This window comes from Rhagoletis zephyria, unplaced genomic scaffold (assembly GCF_001687245.7).
Source record: "Rhagoletis zephyria isolate East Lansing unplaced genomic scaffold, Rhagoletis_zephyria_1.1 Rzeph_scaffold_00199, whole genome shotgun sequence".
Classification (NCBI taxonomy): domain Eukaryota; kingdom Metazoa; phylum Arthropoda; class Insecta; order Diptera; family Tephritidae; genus Rhagoletis; species Rhagoletis zephyria.
The window spans coordinates 50829-76785 of record NW_016157283.1 but is presented as its reverse complement, the minus strand read 5'-3'; the positions used below and the strand labels follow the sequence as shown (position 1 = coordinate 76785).

Sequence of the window (25957 nt, the reverse complement as noted above, 5' to 3'; positions counted from 1 at the left end):
AGTTAAAAATTATGAAAAAAATTTAAGTATGGCCCCAATTGCGGCCCTTCACTTTTATGGCATCACTCACTTTTTTCGTTCAGTTTGAAATAAAATAAAGAAATTAAAAATAAATTATATTTCCTTTTTATTTATTTATTTTTTCTTATTTAATTTTTATAAACAATCTTTATTGAATTTTGTTGCTTTTTTGATCTAATATTCTTTTGATTTATAGATTTTATTGCTTTAAAAAGGATTTTTTTTAATTTAAGACAAACAAGACCAATAACAGGCCAATTCTGGCATCTGTCTTTCAGCTCACCGCAGTCTTTCGAGAGACGAAAGTCTTTATATTTCGGCAACTATCTTGAAAGCCCCTTTCTGTATTCCGAATAACTAATTCGTTGCCGGGGATTGAACTCGGATCTCTTAAATGGCAAGAAAGTGCTCTGCTCACTGGGCCATTGCCACTGTTACAGCAACGTTATCGAAATTGAAATTTATTCAGAACAAACAAAAAATTTCAAAATCGTTCGTTAAAAAGTTAAGTAAAGGTTTTTGTTTACTTAACTTTAATGTTCATTAAATGCCGTTGACGAATCATTAACTGACTGTGAGAGGGAATTTTTTCAGATAGTTACTGAGGGACACCTTAAGTAATCATTAAACGACTGTTACTGCGGCTGTTAAAGGCGGATACATCGTTTTAGTTCAGAACTGTTCTTCCATAGGGTTGATGCTTTATAGTTTATCTCCCAGTGAAATAGAAAGAAAAATTCAGAACTAGAACAATGAATCCGCCTTAAGAGACGTTTCATTCGTTCTTTTAAAAAAAATTCTGTACGATTTATGTGTCAGTTAATGTCTCCAAGAACGGTGATAAGTCACGATTCCTTATTGGCACGTCATGGCTACATTGAATGTTTCTTTGGAAATAATGGCACGTATATGATAAAGGTCCGCCGAACCTGGTCTACGGTACTCGTAGTCTCCAATTCGTAAGGGCCCGTAAATCTTCTAACAAATCTCGCTCTCGAATACTCCAAGTGCTGACTCATCGGGTGTTGTCATTGGCCATGCTTCTGCGCTATATACCAGCATGGACATGAGGGCCTAGGTTCGACTCCTAGTCAGGTCACCATCATAGTTTTTCTTTTTCGATGACGGTCTTTTTATATTTGTTGTTGTAGAGGCACTACTAAGCTCCGCCTAAGCCGATTTGTCCATCAATCGTTGTCGTCAAGCTCAACTAACGGTCAGCCCTTGAACCGGGGTGTTAGCTGGGTAGGATTGCGCTTAAATGCGGGAGTCGGTTGGTGTCATGGGTACACACGTTGGGGATATCGGGGTTGTGTCTGGATAAGCAGCTGTTTTGGCGGCTAAAATATCCGGAGTTCGACGTTCTGATAAGTTTGCAGTTTCACCCACTGTTCTAAACCAGTCCCCGGCGACCAATTGCCTTTTATGTTGCTAACACAGTTTCTTTGTATTTGCCTATGTAGGTGCTGCCTTTGAGCAACTTAAGGATTTTGTTTCGGTTCCGTACTTTATTGACAACTGCAGTTGTGTATGCGGAGAAGGAGAGCAGGCTGTCAAAGGTAACCCCTAATATCTTAGGGTTTTTGAATGTCGGAAGTCCAGGTTATGAAGGGGGTCGCAGTTGATTTCGTCGGGGAGAGGATTGGGCTCCGTTCAGTAAAGGGGTGTTGTTTCGTCGACCTATCCCGTTTAGCGCGATCAAAGCCAAAGGTGTAATCACCAAAAATATTTCTTTTTATTCATAAAGCCATAAAGATGGCAAAAATTTTAATATCGAAATTTCCTTAGTTAAAATTTTTTTGAGTAATCGTATAAAAAGTAATACATAATAATAACCATGATAATAATGTAATCATTACATTGAGGTTGTTCACACTTTCCTGGTTATCAGGTTATCTGGTTAAAAATCATTATTTTGTAGTGTATTTTATTATTGTAAGCTGAATAAAAAATATAACCACATAACCTGATAACCACACATCGCTTTTTACACCACTATGCAGCGAAATTACTCCGCCAATACACTCCCTAAACCAATTTTGCCGACCACTGATCTAAAGTGATATGTCGTCTACCAAAAGCATTAATTGCAGTATTGTTTGCAAAACCAGTTTCATGGCAGCGGGCTGCATACTTTCATCATGACGTTTGGGCACGACCGACAGTTTGGCACCCATATCGATGAGCAATCTCACTGAGGACGTTCTATCCAAAACGTAAAGGCGACTGGAACTCATGTCGTCCTCCGAAGCCGCCGCATTAAATGAAGGGCCGACTATTTTTCCAAGCGCATATGCCAGAAAACACATGGCGGTCGGCATCGTGCTGTATTTTAGCCCAACAAGCGATGATGCCAGAAGAAAACGTCGTGTAGATCATGCTGCCTCTCTGCATGTAGTGACTGGTCGTGAACGTTGCGGAGGTGCTTTACTGCGCTGCTGCTTACCCACAATATCATGTCGTTTAAGCCGGTTTACCAATTCCGAAATGTTTGCTGTTATATCGTCGCTTGATGTACTGACGGCGTCGACGCTGATGCCGGAATTGTTATTATATTATCGGGTTTCCACCATCTCTTTACCAGCTGTTGATTCGCTATGTCCATTATTTGGCGCAATAACGATGTACGTTTCTTTTGATTTAACTCAGAGTTCTCGAATAACCGTCTGGGACTTTTCTCGATGGCCTCACCAAACTCTGCAATAAACCTTTGTTTCAACGCGTATTTGCCGGTAAAGGATGGTGACCAAATAATGTCGCTAGCGTGTGCCAGTACTGCTAAATTCATCTTAGCCACAATTGTGAAATATTTAGTTTTGTCTGCGGAAATTCCTGCTCGCACGAATTGAGCCTCCACCTGCTCAAACCATAAGCGTGAGTCCGAACTCCAAAACGATGGTGGCGTAACTGCCAGCCGTGTTACATGAAATGGAGCAATTGCGTCTTGAAATATTTGCTCATTGTCGTTTGGCATGTGGTCGTCTACAAGGTCACAAATTTAAGTCGGGATTTTGAACGCTCTTCGGGGTCACCTTATTGAGTTTGATATACATATTAATATAATTCAAATGGAAAAAGGGTATGGGAATGCTATGGTCGTCTTGGCGGAGTTTAATTAACAGTCTCTATATGTATATAATTTGAATGTAAAAAAGATATAGCCGCTATGGTGGATCTGATTTAACAATTTAAAATACGTAATATAATTTGAATGAAAATATGATGTGAGCGCTTTGGCGGCAGACATACAGACATTACAGACATTGAAGTCGATAACATGTCCTCGACTCTCCTATTGATTCAAATTTTTAAGTAATTTAATGAAATCAATACAAGCTTAAATATAATAGTACGGTTCATGGAACTTTGAAGTGTTTTTTTTTGCAAAATGGCAACAATATTGTATGAATAACCTATCGCAACTCTGGATCGCACTGGTGAATTTTTTTCAAAACGCCACGCATAAGGGAAAACGAAAAATGTTTACAATTATATTTCGAAGCAGCCTTGACTGATATAAATACTTTTTCTTGAAGTATTGGAGAACAATAAAAAAACATGTTTTCCGCGACTTTGACTTTGCAATGATTGTCAGCTCAAATAATATGGCACTTGTCGCAAGAGTGTTCATATAAAAGTAATAATTTATTTTAATTTAATTTAAAAATAAATTTATATAACGAAGTTGGTCGCTTTTTGAAAATCGTTTGCTGTTTTTCTAGGCTGCTATATAGTGTAGCAAGTGTAGGTTTGAGAGTGATCACTACAGATATATAGTCTGTTTCAATACGATTCCGGTTTCCAGGATTTAGTCAGAAATTACAGGAAGTCATTCTTATTGAAAAAAACCTATAACTGGGAACACTTCTGAGAGAGTAACTGAGCAACTTTTGCTAGTCAGAAGTGCGGAGTTTTTCTTCTGGAAAATTCATGAAAAATGTCAAACTATAGGCAGGGTTCAATTTTTAAACAAAAAACAGAACGCGATGAAAGCCAAGAAAAAATGGAAGTTTACCACAAATTTTTGAATATGTACGCATTTATTCTTATTTGCATAGATTTTATTAATTATTTAGTGATCTTTCAGCCAAATCAGTGTTGTACCAATGACATGTAAACGAACCGACTGGCGGAAAAAGTGCTTTTTGCGTTCCCGTACACTTCTGCATCGGTTCTCCTTTAACACACACTTGAGAGAGTAAAATTGTAGTCTGACAGTTCCACAAGTTTTAGTCCGAAGTTCAAAGGAACAAACCAATAAGTTCGGGTCTTGATGGAAAAAACATATTGATTAATTTTGACTATTAAATTTTCAATTAAAAATCAAATAGATCACTGACTTACTTAATATTTTATAATATAAACGCTCAAATCTTCATTAAACATTTTTTTGTGCTTAAAACTCCCATTCAAACATATCGAAGTAATGAATTTCATATAATGTTATCACTTTTCACAATTTTTGCGAACCACTCAACACGAACTCTCTTTATTTCTGTTCACTGCTGCGTCATGTACGTTCAAATATTACCAACTCAATAGTCAGGCCAGTCAACACAAACTATACGGAAGCGATACAGGTCTCCCAAAAATATAAACAAAAATGCAATACATAAAAGCTTTTATGGGCATTCCATGTAGACAACATATCGCACATTTGCTGTAAGAGTGTCATAATCTAAGAAAAAAATAAAAATTTAGTTAAGTATACATAAATGACCTCTACCTCTTCTTCTATGTTGTGTAAAAATTTCATGGCTGTATCGTTTAACCATAGCTCATTAGAAGAAAACGTATTTTCATTTTTACTATAGGAGCGTATGTAAACTGTAAACTTTAAAGCCGTTTTCCCGAATTTTTGATTTTTTTGATTATGACACTCTTGCAGCAAATGTGCGATATGTACTTCTGTTCCCGCCCAGCCATAATTATTGATAAAACATTTCTTAATTGTATGGAAATATTGCAGAAGAAATAGGCGAACTCATGAATGAAACTATCGTGCGTCTATCATTGTAGTTGTTTTACAAATTATCTTGCTTATATGTATGTATATGTGTATGAACATGTGTATATCCCTGCATACGATATTCATAGTACATATATACACACATACTTATGCATAAGCATGGATTTCATCGTAATATCACTTCTCTGAGCTACAAATATATCGCAGTACATACCTCGTGATGTTGGGTGGTTCATCAGTATGGAGAGCGGACATTCATCATCGTCGAGAATGTATTCCGTTCCATCGCTATTCACCTACAACAAAGGAACATTATTTATTTAATTTAGTTTTCTTCGCTTTGTATACAATTTATTCAAACCTGCACCAAACAATAGTGTAAAGGATCAGCTTTGTCCAGACCATATTTTGACAACATTTCCCGAACGACGGCCTGAGCACAGTCGCGTATAGAAAGTAATAACGTTTTGTACGGAACATCTTGACATAGGCTCTCGCCGTAAATCTTTAGCGTCCCACCGGTGTCAGGCCCGCCATCACGTGATCGGAATTGCTGCAACTTCTTCTCAAGCTTTTGTTGTCGTCGCCGACGCATAACAGCTTCTGGATTGGAAATCGAACGAGTAAATGACGTCTCTGGCAGTTCGGTGTAAAGTTTTCCAGCCACTTGAGTTTCACCCTCTCTACAATCGTTAGCAATTCCTCCGTTAAAGCCGCCAGATGTCGATTCAGAATTTAATTTTGCGAGTTTTTCTTTCTTTTTTTGTTCTTTCTTTTCCCTCTTAGAAAGTTTTCGTTTGAAATTCATATCTGACTGTTCGATTGGCTAGGTAGGAATGCAGAAAAAAAAACGTGAATTTAGATTAGTTTTAAACCGAGTGAGTTGTAGTTCGTGGTTAACGAATTCAAGAAAGTTGATACAAGCACTCGTAAAATGTAGATACAAGAATTAGGATAGCGAGTTGAAGTAGTTCATAACACTATGCGACAGTCAAATTCGGGATGGGATGAAACCAACGGGAAATATTATATCGGTCAAAAACAAGTTATACGTGGCCCGGCGTTTCGCTGGGTCACGTCTAGGAAATAGGGGAAATTGTCATCTTTGGTGGTCTTTTTTTTTACATAACTCGAGAACCACTAGTCCGATTTTGCTCAAATAAATTTAAAAAAATTAAAAATTACAATTCCTTTAATCTGTTAATATAACGTTTTTCTATATACTCAACAGTTTTGCCGGTAAAAATAAATGTATGAAGAAAAAAAAAAATTGTTTTGCCTAATTTATTTTTACCGGCAAAACTGTTGATTATATAGAAAAACGTTATATGAACAGATTAAAGCAATTGTAATTTTTAATTTTTTTTTTAATTTGTTTGAGCAAAATCGGACTAGTGGTTCTCGAGTTATGTCAAAAAAAAGACAAAAAGGTGACAATTTCCCCTATATGATAGTTACTAACTTCAAATCGATATATCTCGATTCCTAGACGTGACCCAGCGAAACGCCGGGACACGTATAACTTCTTTTTTACCGATATAACTTTCCCCGGTAGTTTGAACCCTTCCCGATCACTGACCCCTACCATTTGTCTCACAGTGTAATTATTGTCCATAAAAGTATAATTTACAAGTATTTTGCGCACATATTTTTATTACTTTTGCTTACCGTAGTTTTTTGGTCAATATTCTTGAGCAAGAAACGACCTTCACGATCATCGATATGCCAATTTAACTGCACCAATAAAGGCTTTTCGTCAGGGTTCAAGCGGCGCTCTTCGCCATTCGCATGTACCTCATAGAGGGCGTAGTTTGGCACTGACAGCATACGCATGTCGGGACGAAATTTTTCGATTAGGGTATCTGCAGAAAATCATTTGCAACGAAATAAAATTAGAGTCGGTGAAAAGGAAAACATATTAAATATTAAATTTGACATCAACGCAACAGTAACTGTACCAATAACATCTGAGACAGTGGCGTCAGAGGCCACACGAATGCATTTGGTAGCGACTTTTTGTCCAGCATCTTGGAAATAAAACCGCATGACGCCATGAAATAGCAGGTTCTGTAAAGAAATATAAATTGCAGTAGTGAGGATTTAGATTACTTCATAGGGCCGAAAAAAGTTCAATTTGTTTCCGGCGATTTTGAACAGGAAAGTAAAATTTTTTCGCTATAAATGATATACCGTTGTAAAGGTATTAAAAAGCCTACAAAACTCCCCCAGAAAAGATTATCCTATCCTATCATACTAAAAGGCTAAATTTTTTAGGAAAACCGCCCCCCGTACGCAATATAATGTGAAGTGAAACTTCTCCTTGAATGGGAGTCATGAAATCCTCAGTTTCAAAAAAATCCACAAATACATTATCCCCAAACAAAAAATCGACACACTTTTTTGGTTGCCGTGTCATAAAATCTCCAAACTTTTGAATAAATGATATTACCGACCGTATAAACAATAGCCCAAGCTGAGTCTTATCTTTGCTCTGATTCGTAGTTACATCTTTTGTGTTTTCTTTTTACTTTTACACGCTTCAATTTTGTTTGATTCAAGTTTTTCGTTCTTTATATGGGAAACAACGAAAATGTCAAAAGCAAAGCAAGAAACTTCAAACGCCTTGACGGTACGGACGCATGTGTACTGTTCGCTTTTCTTCTCACCCCCTCTCTTCCATTTGCATACAGAATAGAATTCAATACTTGAACCAATGGTGAATAAACAGGTAAAGTAATAAAACAGCTATCTCGATTTAATTCTGAATGCACATATAACTTGCATCGCTACGTTATCACTAATTCTTTCGCAATTTGCACTTATAACATATTTGAGATTTATATCCCACAATATTTCACTTTGCAATTAAAATTTGTATTTGTCCATTAATCTTTTGCTTTAAACTATTTAGATAAAGAAATGCTGTAATTTTCCATTTATGGTTTATGTAAATGTGTTCAACAATGAAACTTGTGTTTATGTAAGTTCATATAAAATATGGTGGGATGCAATAACACCGTACGCAATAAGGCCATAATGGCTTTATTTCGCATGGCGATTGGAAATAAAGCTATAATTTCGATACGGCCTTATTTCCAACTAGAAATGGAAATAAAGCTATTATGGTTTTATTGCGCTTTTTAAAATATTTCTTTGGAAAACATCAAAGTAGTAAAGATTATACATGAATAAGACAACAATTAAAGACATGAGCCACTTAACAATAGTACGAGATTTTATTTTTTGAATTTTGAATTGTGTCGTTATTGTAGAGGACCATCGATACATTTATGACAGGAAAAGATACATACGTATGTATACTTTTGCAAAAAAACTGAAATTCAGTCGGAAACCGCCGTTTACGAACAGCTGTTCCTTATCTGTATATATAAAAATGGGGTGAAAAATGTATAGTAATTCGTCAATTGAGAACGGTTGGGCCGATTTGGCAAAAATTTTTTCTTAGTTGTTCGTAATTGCCAGGAGAAGGGAAACCCCTCCGGGAAAGTCAGGAAAATCGAAAATTCATTTTTTTATGGAATTTTTTGAGCAATTTCTTCGGAAAGGCTTTCGAATGGAAAAATAGAAAATTCTAAGTGAAAAACTCGGAAAAATCCGGAACAACGCGAAAAATTTGAATTTTTTTGACGAAATTTTGCATTTTATCGCACGATTTTGATGATGTGAAGCTTGGAAAATTAAGGATAATTGTGAAATTCATTGTGAGCATAATTAATTGGGCCCAATTTCGTCATATGTTTCATAACCGATTCAAATGGTTGCTGCTTTTTTGGAAAGGTCTTTACAAGGAGTGCACAAAGTTTTAATTTTTTCCTATAGGTGGTACAGGGGTCGAGCTATGCTAAAAAAAAATGCACTTGGTACGTAGGTAGCCTTTTGCCTAGATTAGCATATAGGATCAATTTTTTCCGTTAAGTGGACCGATCTATTCGAAAAAGTCTAATTTATGGTCCGATTTGCTTGAAATTTGGCACGTATGTAGGTAGCTTATTGCCAGGATTAAAATATAGGATATTTTTCTGATAAAAAAAAAATCATAAAACAGGGTTGAAATCTTGAAATTCCTGCCCGTATTTTGTTTGTAAGTCAAAGATGAGTGGCATTGTGCTACTATGATAGCACCGCCGAGTAATCATAGCCAACGTATGTACAGTAGTCGAAAAAATTATAGCCGCACCAAATTTCACAAGTTTTAAAATATTATTTTTGTTGTTATTTAATTTCGGTTAGTTTTTTATAGTTCGTTCTTTAACAACATCCGTATAAGTACAAGTTTGAAGGCAGTGTCACACGATTGGGAGTTTGCCAAAATTTGGTATAGATCGTATCCCAATTGTTTGAACACCCAGAATATTTTTCACTATCCCAATCACGAAAATTAATTTATTGAAATTTTTCAATAGAACAGCGCTGTATTGTACCAAGCTTTTGACTACAAAAAAAAAAATTCCCATTTTTTTACCAATAGCCCAATATAAAAATTTACAAATCTGTACAAATGTACCATTCGAGTGACACTGCCTTAAAAATATATGCAATTAAAAACAAAACTACAAATTTTCTTTCAAATTTACAGTTTTTTAATTAAATTCTGAGTATGCAGTTTTGTAGCCCATTGAATTCTATTAGAATAAAGAATTTTTAAAAGTTCGAAATTTGTACGAAAGTTTAGTGATTTTTTTTAATATTGCACAAATGAGTAGTCCACTTGCAAACACGTCCACAACAACAACTAACGTCCAAATTGTATATTTCACTTTGTTTGTTTGTTTGTTTGTTTATTGATTTATCCTAACACCACAATTTTACAATTATTTTATAGTGCTAGTCAAGCGTTTACAATTTTTTTATTAAATCTAAAATAACATATGTATATGATACAGTGTATGGCAATTTAGAATATACTTATGTATTTGGAAAAGAGGGAGAGGGCGGGGGAAACAGAAGAAAAAATAAATAATAATAAGTAGAAAATAAAAAGAAAAAGAAAAAATAAAATGTATATAATAATATGAAGGAATTTCAGGTACACACAGAGTAAACAAATTTATATATTAATTGCATTCATTGCTATAATAGTTAGTTAATTGGTTTTTAAAAGGTAGCGCATTTTTTAGTTTTCGTAACCTAATAGGAAGAGAGTTCCAAAGTCATATGGAATTGATTAAAAAAACTTACGTTCAGAGACAAGGGTGGTGTGTACTAAAAGTTCAGACCTCGATGATTGGAGAAATTGAAGTCTTTCGTACAAATAACTAGGCTTCTTGGAATTTATAATTTTGTGTTAGGAAACTAGTGTTCTAACTTTTAATAGGTCATCAAACGAAACGCTGAATAACTTTTTAGAAAATGCTGAGACATGGTCAAGTCTTTTTAGCGCGTACACATACCTGGCAATGTTGTTATAGACAAAATTTAACTTTTTCTTACATACACAGTCACAATTTGCATAAATTTACACGAGACAAATCAGAATTTAGGTCACTAATACAATTACGGACACGACTAATATGGTAGACAGTCGGAGAAAATTAATTTGAATTAACAAGCATAAATGCAAATTAAAATTGTACCCTTACAGACGGCAGTAATGCGAATAACCCAACCACAAGGTCGTGGGTTCGAGTCCCACGGCCAGTTCTTTTTTATAAGTTCTATGTTTTTTTACGTTGCTTTCAGTTAGTTGTTGTTGACTTTTTAACAAAATTCATCTCTAAAAACTAAAATTAACTTATAGTGAAATAAGAAATGTGATATAAAATAAAGCAAATGAAAATAAAATAAAGTAAAATTAAATATATAAATAAAATAAAATAAATAATAAAAACAAAAAATTTTTCGCAATCGCTCCAACCGAGGATCGAACCTGGCAGCTACAGGCTTGTGGCTCGCAATTCTCACCACTCGGCTACCGCGTACGCAAAATTCGACTGCTTCGTTTGCTTACTTGTACAAAAGACAACAACTGGTCGTTTTTACCAGTGTTGTCATCGAAAATTCCCCGTATCCGAGTTAATTCCCAAACATTTCGTGCATTTGTTCGGCTGCTTATGCTCATTTTAAAGAGGAAAAGCAAATTAGGGCTGGTTATGCAAATAATCGAGCCCATTTGTCCACCGTATAACAGAACATCTTACATACAATTGCACATCATCAGCATAAATGTGTACATTACAGTTTTTCAACACTTTAGGAAGGTCATTAATGTATAGGATGAATAGAAGCGGGCCGAGGATTGACCCTTGCGGTACTCCTTTAGATACGGCCAGGAAATCTAACGTTATGCCGCCAATACTCACAGCTTGAGTTCTATCGCCAAGGTAAGACCTGATCAGAGCAGTTGCGTGACCTGCGAAATTAAATAAGTTTCTCAATTTAAGGCATAGAAGTGTATGATCCACAGTGTCGAAAGCTTTCGAGTGGTCGAGAAGTGTCAGAAAACTGATGCTCTCCGTTACATCCAAAAGAGCAGTGGTGCAGCTTCTTCTAGTTCTGAAGTCCGATTGGCGGTCAGTCAAAAGACTGTTATCATACACATATGCACAGATTTGTTTGTGCAGGATACGCTCGATTACTTTTGACAAGAAAGGCAAAACAGATATAGGCCGGAACTCATTATTTGTCTTCCGAATAGGTATAACCTTAGCGAGCATTTCGGAAAAACGCAAGTTGTCAAAATAGCATTGATTAGGAAAGTCAAATGTGGCAGAACCTTTGGTAGAATAATCTTAAGAAAGACTGAGCTAGTTCCATCAAGTCCAGCTGCTTTGGACTTAATGGAGAGTATGGCTTGGACAACATCGCAATCATCAACATAACATTTACACGATCACGGTAGTACTCATAACATATATTATCACCAGATACAGTTTGTCTTACAAAGGACTTATTTAGCTCATTGACATCCGAAGTGGAGGGAGCATTTTCTACGGATTTGCCTACTCCAATCTTCTTAATAGTGTTCCAGGTTTGCCTGGAGTTTACTGCAGTTTCGAATTTTTCTTTATAAAACACTGACTTAGCCGACTTTACGGCTTTGTTAACTGCAACACGGGCTCTTTTAAAACGACTCAGTGTTTCCGGAGATCTGTACCGTTTCCATCGCGAGTAAGCGTGATGACGAGTGTGCTTTCGTTTTTTAATACTTTCAGCTTAACGGGAACGAAGTTGTCGAAAAGCATATTTATTTGATCTTGCAAGAACAACGTCTTTTCATCGATGGATTGCAAGTTCTGAATAAGTCCCCAGTCAACCGAATCGACCGCCGCTGCGAGAGAATTATAGTCAATGTTTTTAAAGTTGCGGTATAAGAAAGAAGCTGGCGATTCGGATATATGGAGATCAAATATCAGAAATATTAGGTCATGTTTTTAAAATGTTGGTGCAGATAGTTGATTGTAATAGAAGGATTTCCGCAGATCACTTACAAAGAATACATCTAAAAGTGGGCTGTTAGTAGAGGTGAAATGCGTTGGCAAGGAAGTATTTGTTGCCCCAGCGATTCCATACTCAATCTTATACTGGTATCCATGAGCAAGTTGCTATTAAAGTCTCCAGCAATTAAAATGTCATTATAGTTCACGAGTAGCGGTTCTAAGAAATCCGAAAAGTCCGTAAAGTTGACACTGCGGTTAGGCCTATATACACAACCATCAAGAATTTTTTTATTGTTTGAACATACGTCAACGAACCTCCCTACAAGAATTGTGTGATGGAAACTAACACATTCTCATTTACCTTACTAACACATTTACAAACTTTGCGCTGGTTAAAAAGAGACAACTGAATAATGCCATAAGTCGGAGGAAGACGGAACACAAATGTTTACATCAGATTTTTCACACTGCCCTTTAGAATTTGATAGAAACTTGTAGGCAGCCAGTGACAGAAATCTCTATCAGTCTTGCCACTCAAATGATTTGTCAAATGATAGTCACTGTTCTTGTAGGGCTATATACGACCAAAGCACCACAAGACGATACACAATTTAGTTTACAAGACAGACCATTTTTTACATATATTGCTACACCTCCACCATGACCATGCCTATCAGCTCTAAAAAGTGGATAACCATTTACATGCAGAATATTATTGTTGTGGTGCGAGGAAACCCACGTTTCGGATATACACACAACATGAATATCTGAATTTTCGATGAGATATCTAAATTCGTCGAGTTTTTTAAACAAACTTTGCGCATTCAAAGGTACTATCTTAAAGCCTGTGACACGCTTGCTAATAATACGCAACATGCGCACGCTTAAAGGCTAAGGGCGACATTATAAAAGTAGTGTAAGTTAATTATGGCACTGCATCTAGGTTCTAAAAAGTTAAGCAATGAAAGATATCCGTAACATTTACAAGATTTGTGTACGTAAAAGGTAAAAGAAAGATCATGACAAAAGACGAAGGCAGTATTTAAAAATATAAAATACATATTAGTTAGTAACAGCATACGAGTTTCGCGTTCAAGTTGAAGTTTGTTGCGTTGATATGCTGTTTTATTTTGTAAAAATGGCGGCAACTTTTTTCGCTTTTTCAGATGAAAGCAGATTTAAATATTTCGTTTGAAATAAAGTAGTGTAAGTTAATTATGGCACTGCATCTAGGTTCTAAAAAGCTAAGCAATGAAAGATATCCGTAACATTTACAAGATTTGTGTACGTAAAAGGCAAAAGAAAGATCATGACAAAAAACGAAGGCAATATTTAAAAATATAAAATACAAATTAGTTAGTAAAAGCATACGAATTTCGCATTCAAGTTGAAGTTTGTTGCGTTGATATGCTGTTTTATTTTGTAAAAATGGCGGCAACTCTTTTCGCTTTTTCAGATGGAAAGCAGATTTAAATATTTCGTGGTTATGTTTACTCAGAGACTCATTAACATAGAAGTGGGCGTCCGAGTTAATACCCACGAGTGTAAGCTGCAGCGGTTTCTTGTTTATACGTCTAAAATTTGATATGGTTTGAAGCAAACCGTTCTACTCTGTGGCAGTATAAAACTTTATATTTATGGCAGGGTCAGTTGTGGAGTTTTCAGTTTTCCTAGTTAGAAAAATGCTTTTAATGGGGTGGTTGAGTGTCCAACGAAAAACAGAGGTGATGGAAAATGCTTTGCAAGTTTTCACCTTCCTCATGGGGTATCCCCGTTACACGAACATCGCAAGCGGAAATGATACTTTCTTGTCTGGAAACTTTTGTTTAGTATCTGAAAATTTGGATAAACAAGAGCCTAATAACATTAAAAAACAATATCGCAGTGTGGTAGTTTTTGCAAATTTGATATACAAAAATTGAATATAGCGAGTTTTGAAACAGTAAATTTTACATATCTTTTTTTAGCTTATCGCGTTCGCTCTTCGATGAAGATTGGTCTCCTTCTTTTTTACGACGCCTTCCACTAGGCACCGAAACTACCACGTTTTCTTGCATTTTTCTAAGTTCATCAGAAGATGGAGACTTTTGAAAGTGTATAAATAAGTATTATAGCGACTTTTGCAAATAGTAGTTAACATTTGATGCAAGATTGATGAAAGATTTTGCACTGTATTGTTAGTGGACATGAAACTACTTTAAATACTGGTACGTTACTCACCAAAAACTAAAAATCTAAAAAAATTTACATAGCGCCTTTGCAAGTGGACTGATCAAATTTGGAAACATGGATTTCAGAACCCATACATTTAATAAAATATTAATATGACCTAAGTATTTCATTCTCTTCTATTTCTTTATAACCACTGTTCCTGATAAACTACACGACTATTCTCTTCTAGATACAGACTGAATAATAAATAAACACGCCCACGGTCAATTAATAGAAAACATGTGTGATCTACAAACAGTGTGGCCAGACATGCATTTTTAGTTGAAGCGGTTGCAATTTCAATTATGAATTTATTACTCTTTTGTAGAATTGTGAGTATGACTTTATTTCGCTTCTGGATTGGAAATAACGTCATATGGTTTTATTTCCAAAACACGAGTTTTACGATAGTTTTTTTTTAACCCAAGCTCCGTCTAACCTAAGAGTTTTGTATTTCAAACGGGGGTTTTGTTTTTTTGCTTCTCTATTCGTTGAATGTATCGATAATGTATTCGTTTTATAATTTTCTCTAACTTTTCTCGGACAAAAGATTCGAAAAAGTGCATAGGCATCGCTTTAATAAAAATTATATAACAATTTGTCAAAACATTAAACAAGTAAAACATTAAACGAATGTAAGTAAAAGTAATTTGAGCATAAATACATATAGGTACTTACATACATACATTTTGTATTAATATATTTGGTACCACCAAATGATAATTTCAATGGAACAATTTAATGAACCATATAATAAATCGGAGTTAGTATTGAAACTCCTTTGCAGGATAAATGTATTAAACTAAATAACTGACTATCCTTATCACGCAAATGTCACAATTCGAAAATCCCGTACGCACATGACAGTCTGAACTTATTAAAAAATTTGAATTAAATTTTTTAACAGGTGGCAACTCTTAAAAAAAATAAACCTCTATTGTCAACAGGTCAAGCTTTTTAATCTGACACTTCATTTTTGAAAATAGAACGAATCGTGCAGATTTGATGGCACTGACAAAAACTGAAAAAATGATTTTATGCATTAGCAAAAAACAAATTACTTCAAAAAAAGCAGAAAATGAGCAGGTTTTTATTTCTTCTTACGAAAGTTTAAAACTCGTACTACTTAATAAAATAATAAAAAATAACTAGTTTTTACATATATTTTTCATTCATTCCATCAAAAAATTTACCATGGTTTTAATTTTTCTTAAACAAAATTGTTTTTCTGGAAAATCGCAGGGACACCCTGTGTTTAATTTTGTTCCAAAATCTTTATTCCTGTAGTTCTCTACTATCTATATGAAAATAAAAAACGTCAAACCAATATTTTATTTGAAAGAATGTATTTTTGACATTTGTTTCCGTGAAGAGTTTACGCATGGCTATGCTCTTTTTAAAATTTGTATACCCGAGCGCACTTGTGCACAAGGGTATATTAATTTTGTTCACATAACGGTCGTTTGTAACAGCCAAAACGAATGGAGATAGATATAGACAAATGTATACATAAATGCTCAGAATGAATAGAGAAATTGATTAAGCCATGTCTGTCTGTCCGTCCGTGTACACGATAACTCGAGCAAAAATTGAGATATCTCAGCGAAATTTGGTATGAAGGTTTCCATTTATCCAAGGTAGGTTGGTATTGAAAATGGGCGAAATCGGACGGTAACCACGCCCACTTCCCAAATAACGGTACTTTCCAGAAATATGAAAACTGCGATATTTTAGTAACTACTGAAAGTAATTCACTCAAAATTGATATTTACAATAATTTTAAGACGAAAAATAAGAATATTATAAATTTTTGGAAAATGGGCGTAGCCACGCCNAATTCTTTACCAAGAAATACGTTTATGGTAAAATTTTGGAAAATGGGCGTGGCACCGCCCACTTATGATCGCATATATGTATATCGGTAATCGTTCTACCAATTTGTACCAAACTCGGTATTTTTATTGTGCTTGCCACATAAAAGCAAAACGTTGAAAATTATTGAAATCGGACTAAAATTACGGCCGCTTTTCATATTACGGTAAATTTCAGAAATGCTTGAAACTGCAATATTTCGAAATTTAAGGACGCTAATTTACTCAAAATTTATACACCCCGGCTTACCATCTAGCGGTAGCTTTCGGAAAGGTGAAAAAAACATATATTTAATACTTGCGCCGGGTATTTAATGTTCGGCTCCACCCGAACTTAGACTTTATTACTTGTTAGTATACAATTTGTCGACTTTAGTGGCTTCCTGGTGATATATAGATTATTTTATAGGAAAATTTCTCTTTGACACTTTTTAGTGAATAAATTACCTTTACAAAAATACCAAACATGTCCAAATTGCAGACAAAGAATTTTTCGATTTTTGCCCACTTAGGCGGCACTGTGCACTGGTCTGATAAACAGCATAACGCGGCGACCTATGGCTGACCTTATCATCATACCGTCTGCCCTTAGTCATCTCGATTGATAAACCTGCCCACTTTGCTTAGGCGGAACACCGGACCTATGTCAACTTTTCTAAAGCTGATTGGAAAGGCTTCGCGGAATTTAATGAAAGCACCTTCTCTGCCCTGCCCACACTACCGACGTCCACGTAGGTGAGCGTTAGTTCCGCAGGGTGTCACTGCTGCTGCAGCTCGCTTTTACCCAGCCGGTTGTATAACGGACCCCCGTCCGAACATTCACACTGAAGCGGCTGTTCTAGCCGATGAGCTTGACAACCTTCGTCAGGCCGATCCTGGAAATCCCCGCATCAGGGATCTCAATACGGAGATTCGGCAGCTTGTGAACGTACATAAGCGGAAGAAGTGAGAAGAACCTCTGAAGACTTGCAACTTCACCTCTGGTGTGAGTAAGATTTTGTCAACCGTGAGGTGACTGTTCAATCCGACGAAACGCGACGACAAAGTCTAAACCTCATTCGGCGACCGCGCCTTGTCCGATGCGGATCGATGCGCGAGCCATTTTAGCCTAAAATTTTCGCTCAGCCTCCGGCGGATAAAGCCAAACGTAGAGTGACCAGAAGGTAGAGTCGGGAAGGCGGAGGTCCAAAGCCACGGGACCCGACGGAATATGCATGCTGATGCTGAAAAATCTTGGTCCTGCGGTTATTTAGCCAAGGTCCTCAGCCTGTCAATGGCCAATGGGGAAAGTGGTCCCACTGCTCAAACCGGGGAAACCAGCCAACAAGGAGAGTTATCTCCCGATAACCCTCCTTTCCCCGCTAGCTAAGACACTACAGGCCTTGCTACCCGTATTATACGAACCGCCTGACCCCAGCACGGTTTACGTAAAGTGCACAGAAGAACAACAGCACTTAGCGCCATAAAAGCCCAGATAACACGTGGCCTAAACCGCAACCGCCCCTGTGAGAGAACTGTTCTAGCAGCGTTGGATCTGTCAAAGGCGTTTGACACCGTCAGTCACTCCACGCTACTAAAAGACATACGAGGCCTCCTCTCTCCCACAGAGACTCATTTGCTGACCAAAAGTCGAGAAGTAAGCAAATTGATTTGAAATTTAGTTTTTGAGGGTTTTTGAGGTCGTTGATTTCGAATAAAAGGTCTGATTTTCGAAATTCAAAATGGCGGATCCAATATGGCGGATCCAATATGGCGACCAAATTTTATACTTCTTTCTCTTTCATCAAAAACTTATATATTCGCTGATTTCGAATCTGATGTAAGATATTGGATTTTAAAATGGCGGATCCAATATGGAGACTAAATTTTAAATTTTTTTGCTTTTCAGCACAAACTCATATAACTATATGGGACTTTTCGAGCGCAGATTTTTTAAATTCAAAATGGCGGATCTAATATGGCTATCGAATTTTATAATTTTTTCTTTTTCACCAAAAAATGATATATAAGAGGGGTTTTCAAATTCGATGATTTCAAATCTGATGTAAGATTTTTTAAATATTTAAATGGCGGATCCAACATGGCGTTATCGGAAAAAATTTTAGTTTAAAAAATTAGTTTACTTTTTGCTATATATTTTTATCTAATCATAGCTGCTTCAAATAAATATTTTTCCTTTAGATATAAGCTTATATTTGCGTTTACTTGAAAGGACACTAGCACAAAAAGAATATTACTAATAATTAGGCTAGATGTAAAGTTGAAAAAAATAACGTAACGTGCAAGAATCCATTGTTCACCTACGTACTTGCATATCATTCTTGCTATTTCCTTTATGTAGTTGTTATATTCCTCGGATGTGCTCCTTTAATAATATTTCGCAGCAAAATCATCTTTATTTTCTGCTGCTTTTCAAACATCGAAAAGCATGGCAAAACACGCGTGGAAGTTTTCTAAGAAAAAAGCCCATTATTAAAAAAAGTCAAAAAAGTGCAATATGATTCTCAGCCCACAAACTCTAAATCGAACATTTTTATTGCCCACAAAGCTTTAAGACCGCCAAACGAAACCATTTTTTTTAGCTCTACTTAAAGTGGAATATTAGCCAAATTAGAGTCCATTTTGAAAATTATTATTTATTATTTAACAAGCTATATATTAGTTTTATTTTTTGTTAATCATACAAATATTAACTTTGTTATTCATTTCCATTCTCTTTTTTGAAGTATCCTTCTCACTTGAAGACTTTTACTTACCATTTCGAACTTTTAGTAGAAATGTCAACTTTAACAGATGATATCTCAACGGGAAAACTCTTTAAGAAGATAATTCTCTGTAGAATTAGTTTAGTGAAGGGACAAAACAAATCGATTTATCCATATTTTAAAAACAGACTTTTGGCCAGCTGCCAGACCATAGTGCGGTGGTCGGCGAATTATCTGAGTGGTCGACACTCGACTTTTATATTTCTATGCTATCTCAACCATCGATTGTCTTTTACGCTGACGATTGCTCGATAATGGCGTCTGGGATGGCTCGAAAGTAAACGGTTACCTTCTCTCCCCTACAAAATCCTCAGCTACCCTGTTCACCACCTGGACGAAGGAGGGCAGACTGCAGCTGGACGTGGGTATTCACGTCGATGGCGTACCAATTCCGACGGTGAATAGCCCGAAAATCCTCGGAGTCACTTTCGACAGTCTGCTCTCCTTCTCCGCGCACACAACCGCAATTGTCAACAAAGTACACAGCCGCAATAAGGTGCTCAACTCGCTAGTCGGCAGCACCTGGGGCAAAGACAAAGAAACGTTGCTGGCAACATACAAGACAATTGGCCGGCCGGTTCTAAACTAGCACCAGTGTGGTCGCTGAGGACCAGTAGGACGCAGAGGATGAAGCTACAGACGACTCAAAATACAGCACTCCGGACAGTGACCGGATGTTTTCTCATGTTGCCACAACATCACCTGCATGACGAGGCGCAAATGCTTCCCATAAAGGAGCAAGACACAATGATCTGCAAACAATTCTTAGTAGGGAGCCACAAACATGGACACCCAAACAGACACTTGCTTGCAGAAAAGGCCTCACCAACGCATGTCGGAAGGTATCTATACGAACCGACGGACGTAGTCTAGACTGATGAATGCCGTTCTGGGCACACAACCACCTGACATGGATGAAACGGAGCCAGGTCTGCCACGGGAGACGCGGACCACAATAGCCCAACTTCGCTGTGGCTACTACAGCAGGTTGAACTCGTACCTAAGCAAACTAGACGCGGATGAGCGCAATGAGTGTGCGGCATGCGGATAGACCTACCACGACTCTCTTCGCATGCCCACAAAACCCCACTTAACTGATGCCTCTGTCTCTATGGACATACCCTATATGAGCTGCACACTTCTTGGGTCTGCCGTTAGTTTAACGACTGAGAGACTCGCCCATCTGGGGGGATCAGTGATGTTCAACAAGTAACCAAATTAGTATGGCAACATCCTTGAAGTACCACCTTTCTGATAAAAAAAAGAATAATCGAAAATGGTTAACGTGGTCCAAAGTTACCCGTAGCATACGTACGTACATAAAAAATTTAATGAATTTATAATCTTCCTCTTTATTTGAACTCGGTTAGTAATATGTTTCAATTGCATCTGTCCATAAAAATTTTTAACTAATGGATATTTATTATTTTAATTATAAAAGCATTTACCTAACTCGCATCTAAATACGTTTATATAAACTTAGTTTTTGTCTTTCGCCTGAGTCGGACAGCGGTTTAGCAGTTTTTACCGAAAAAAATTTACTTTCCTGAAATACCCTCCTAGTGAGTGTTCAAAATAAAAATAATACTTTCATACCAAAATTTAGCATTTGAATGCCCCCATCGGAGTATACAATGCAAGGGAAAAATAGTAAAATCAAATAAAAACGTATTTAAATCAAATGAAAATGTGTTCAAAATTAGTGTATGTACATATAGTAGAAATATTCAATTCAAATACGCCCACATTCAAATGCAGCATTTTGCTCTACACGGATGGCGTTTTGCATTCCAAGGATGCTATTTGTATCAAGCTTGCTTCTTCTTTTTTTTGGCGCTGTAGCCGCCTAAGCGATTTTAGCCGAGTTCAGCAAAGCACGCCAGTCGTTTCTCTTCTATGCCAACTGCACATCTCATATCTCCATAACTGTATATCTCCAGAGGTGTTCATGGTAGAGTACTGGGGTACTGGGGTATGTAAAATCAATTCTAAATTTATGGAAGAAGATTAGGGTTATAAGAAAAAGGGGCGTTGCTCTTCCTACACAAATTGAATTTTTCTTGCCACATATATCTGGAAGTGTTTGTGGAAGATTACTGGAACCTGGTATGGAGTTGTGTATACAAAATGTATCAATTGCTCATGAAAAAATGTGAGTTATTAAAAAAGGAGGCATGTCGCCTCCCACACATACTAAAAATTTCTTAATACATACATACACTTGTGATCAGGTAATTAAGCCAGCAACATTTTGATAAATTTTGGCTATTTTGCCTTCGTTTATTTAATGTTTATTATTTTTCCATAAATGTTTGGCTCATTATATAACAAACACCATACAAATCCAGATATTAAACTTTGTGCAAAAATTATGAAAAATCTGCAAAGTTTCAGCTAAATTTTCAACTTTTTATTCTGAATTTTTTTTTGAGTATGCAGTTTTTAATAACAAACTAAATTCTAGGGTAATAATGTGCAAGTCTTAAGTTGCTTAAAAATCGCGTTGATTTTTAATAATTTTTTATTTAATTCGACAATTTTTTTTTGTATGAAAAAAAGCGTCACGAAGTCAGAAAAACATGGCAAATGTTTTTTTCAGTTTCACTTATATTTCAACATATTTTGATTAAAAGTAAAATACTGATAAAAATAAAATTTCTCATAAAAACAGGGTTGTAATCTTGAAATTCCTGCCGGTAGTTTGTTTGTAAGTCAAATATGAGTGGCATTGTGCTACTATGATAGCACGGCCGAGTATCATAGCCAACTTATGTACAGTAGTCGAAAAAATTATAGCCGCACCAAGTTTTGACAAAATATTATTATTGTTGTTATTTAATTTCGGTTAGTTTTCGGTTAGAACATCGCTGTATTGTACCAATCTTTTGAATGCAAAAAAAAATTCCCATTTTCCCATTTTTTTACCAATAGCCCAATATAAAAATGTACAAATCTGTACAAATGTACCAATCGAGTGACATTGTCTTAACAATTTACGCAATTAAAAAAAAAATTCTACAAATTTTCGTAAAAATTTTGAGTTTTTTAATTAAATTCTGAGTATGCAGTTTTGTAGCCCATTGAATTCTAGTAGAATAAAGTACACGTTTCAAAGGGCTAAAAATGTCGAGAGATTTTTTAGAACTTTTAAAAGTTAGAGATTTGTACGAAAGTTTGTTGAATTTTTTTTAATATTGCACAAATGAGTAGTCCACTTGCAAACAGCGTTATGTGATTTTATAATAGTGATCCATAAATAAAAAAAAACGTCTACAACAACAAGTAACATCCAAATTGTGTATTTCTCTTTATTATCTGAAAATTTGGATAAGCAAGAGCCTAATAACATTAAAAAACAATATGGCAATGTGGTAGTTTTTGCAAATTTTATATATAAAAATTGAATATAGCGAGTTTTGAAACAGTAACTTTTACATAGCTATCTTTTTTTTGCTTTTCGCGTTCGCTCTTCCATGAAGATTGGTCTGCTTCTTTTTTACGACACCTTCCACTAGGCACCGAAACTACCACGTTTTCGTGCAGTTTTCTAAGTTCATCAGAAGATGGAGACTTTTGAAAGTGTATAAATAAGAATTATAGCGACTTTTGCAATAGTAGTTAACATTTGATGCTATTTTTTTCAGAAAATAGAAAGGTTTTGCATTGTATTGTTAGTGGACATGAAACTACTTTAAATACTGGAACGTTACTCACCAAAAACTAAAAATCTAAAAAAAATTATATAGCGCCTTTGCAAGTGGACTGCTCAAATTTGGAAACATGAATTTCCACGGGTGTTGTTAAAGAACGAACGACTTGCAAGCTAGTATGTATGTATATACATATTTTCTCTTTGTCGTGTATCAAAATTTGTACTACGGAACAAAATTTAAGTATCTCGCGAAATGAGCTAAAAAATATGTCTTTGATATGATACCTACGACGAGGTTGATATCTAGACTAGGTTTGCCATAAATAGCTTTGCTATATTTATAGTATGGTGGTCTGGACACACAACATTGCAAGTTGATAAAAGCGTTGTAATAAAGTATCTTTCAAAACGGCAACAGTGATTGCCCCAATATTTTTTTAAAAAGTTGTGTGAAATCATCGCTAGACCTATTGCTTCAATTTTTAGCTTGTGCAAACTATGTTCCATTACTCCAATATTTAAATCAGGGGATCGAAACGATGTTACGAATAATAGGCCAATTTTAAAACAAAGCACAATAGCAAAAATTTTTGATAATATTATCAAAACAAAGTTATTCAATCATATAAATACATTAATAAATGAGGGCCAACATGGCTTTTTCCCTGGGCGATCTACATGTGCTAATCTTTTGTTATTAACAAAGAAAATAGTAAACTCTTTTGAAGATAAATCGCAGCTGGATGTTATCTGCATAACTTAAATATGTACGGCATAAGAGGTTCTTTACTAAGTTAAGTTTTCTTAAAGGTAGGAAGCTGTTTGTGCAGATTGACTCAACAAAAGCTACTTCATTCGTTGAAGCTTGTCAGGTATTCCCTAGAGTAACGATGGGCATAATGTGCACATACGGGCAAAATGCCCAAACGTGGAAACCGCGGGCAAATGTGCAAACCGTTGGGTAGATGAAGTGAGGTAATTATGCCCGGGGGGAAACAGAAAATTTTGCGCGAATTGCATCTGTATGTGTGATCGGAATGAGAGAACAATATATGTGAGTACTCACGAATGTGAGACCCCATGGCTGCCAACGTTCCTAAAAGCACCAAAACTTAGGACAAATCAAAACATCATACATACTTGTGTATAAAAAGATTTCCGTATCCAGAATAAAATGCACTAAATAAGCACTGAACATAGCGGGAAAAGTATTCAAATAATATAGTTATCGAATACTTTTAGGTATCTTCAGCTCAGCTAACATGAAAAAAACTGCATGTATTCATATCTATATATTTTTGATGATTTGAAGATTTTAATTTTTAACGATGCAAAGTGAAGTGTATGTATATATATTTTGATTAAATCAAAGGTGTGTATTTAATTTGCAAATGCTATATTTGTCTTTTTTTTTTAAGTTTTGCATTGACTACATTTTCCAAACTTCAACGAGCTCAATAGTCACGAAAACGAAGACGACATTCTTATGACCAGTTTTTATACTTTATTTAATGCCACAAATTTCCAACACTGGTTATAAAACCATATAATGAAGTTCCAATTTTGTTTTTGTTAAAAAACTGATGATTTTTTATAAAAATATGATCTCTAATTTTATCAAATAAAGTTTAACTGCTAAATTATAAAAGAAACTTTTTTTCATAAGAGTTTACAGAATTTAAATGATTTAGCAGGATTCTAGCGATTTTTATTTATTAATCTGGCGGGACGGCAGAAACAGAAATGGCAACACTGGTGGTGAGTACCGACTTGCTTACGCGCATATTAGCTGTTTTGTAATTCACTTTTGCATTGTCAGCGTTCAGCAGCGGTTCCGTTTTGGTCCAATTGGACCAAAATTGGTAGCTTCATTCTCCGTTGGTAGCTTGGTTGGTTTGATGAAGCTTTTGGTAGGCAAAATTGTTTTGAATATACAATCAAATTGAACATTAAAATTTGTTTGCTTAATTTAAGTTTACACGTTCAAAACACTGCTTTCACTTTGCTTACACGTATAAGATTTCTTTATTATACCCGAGCGCACTTGTGCACAAGGGTATTATAACTTTGTTCACATAACGGTTGCTTGTAACAGGCAAAACGAATCGAGATAGATATAGACAAATATATACATAAATGATCAGAATGAAAAGAGAAATCGATTAAGCGGTGACTGTCTGTCCGTCCGTCCGTCCGACTGTGCACACGATAACTCGAGTAAAAATTGAGATATCTTAACGAAACTTGGTACATGCACTTCTTTTGGGCGTAGGACGGATGGTATTGGGCGAAATCGGACAATAACCACGCCTACCTCCCATATATCGGTAATTTTCAGAAATTCGAAAACTGCGATAGTTTAGTAACTACTGAAGATAATTCACTCAAAATTGACATTTAGAATAACTTTTAGACGAAAAATAAGAATATTATAAATTTTTGAAAAATGGGCGTAGCCACGCCCACTCATGGTAACATGTGTATATCTTGGTAACCGCTGCACCAATTTCTTCCAAACTTGGCACAGTTATTAGCCTTGCTACAGCATACCAAATGACCGAAAATTTTCAAAATCGGAAAATAACCACGCCCACATCCCATATAACGGTAATTTCGAGAAATACGAAATCGTCGATAAATCAGTGAATATTAAAGCTAATTTATTCAAAATTGATGGTTGCAACAATTCTGTACCAGGAAATACGTTTATGATAAAATTTTGGAAAATGGGCGTGACACCGCCCACTTATGATCACATCTATGTATCTCGTTAACCGTTCTAGCAATTTGTACCAAACTCGGTATGGTTATTGTGCTTGCCACATAAAAGCAAACCGTTGAAAATTGTTGAAATCGGACTAAAATTACGGCCGCTTTTCATATAACGGTAAATTTCAAAAATGCTTAAAATTTCAATATTTCGAAATTTAAGGATGCTAGTTTACTTAAAATTTATACACCCGCTTATCATGTAGCGGTAGCTTTCGGAAAGGTGGAAAACATATATTTAATACTTGCGCCGGGTATTTAATGTTCGGCTCCGCCCGAACTTAGACTTTCTTACTTGTTTT

The 25957-nt window shown here is 35.8% G+C and overlaps 1 protein-coding gene across 2 annotated transcripts in view; it reads right to left on the bottom strand.

Annotated features, from left to right (window-relative positions):
* Nucleotides 1–25957, bottom strand: part of cno (adherens junction formation factor afadin) — a 379548-nt gene that overhangs the window by 304304 nt on the left and 49287 nt on the right. For both annotated transcript variants that reach the window (XM_017609197.1, XM_017609198.1), the window contains exons 3-6: nucleotides 6949–7057; nucleotides 6659–6852; nucleotides 5352–5816; nucleotides 5205–5286 (exon numbers count right to left, since the gene is read on the bottom strand). In XM_017609197.1, the coding sequence (XP_017464686.1) occupies nucleotides 5205–5286; nucleotides 5352–5816; nucleotides 6659–6852; nucleotides 6949–7057 (850 nt within the window). The remainder of the gene's footprint in view (nucleotides 1–5204; nucleotides 5287–5351; nucleotides 5817–6658; nucleotides 6853–6948; nucleotides 7058–25957) is intronic.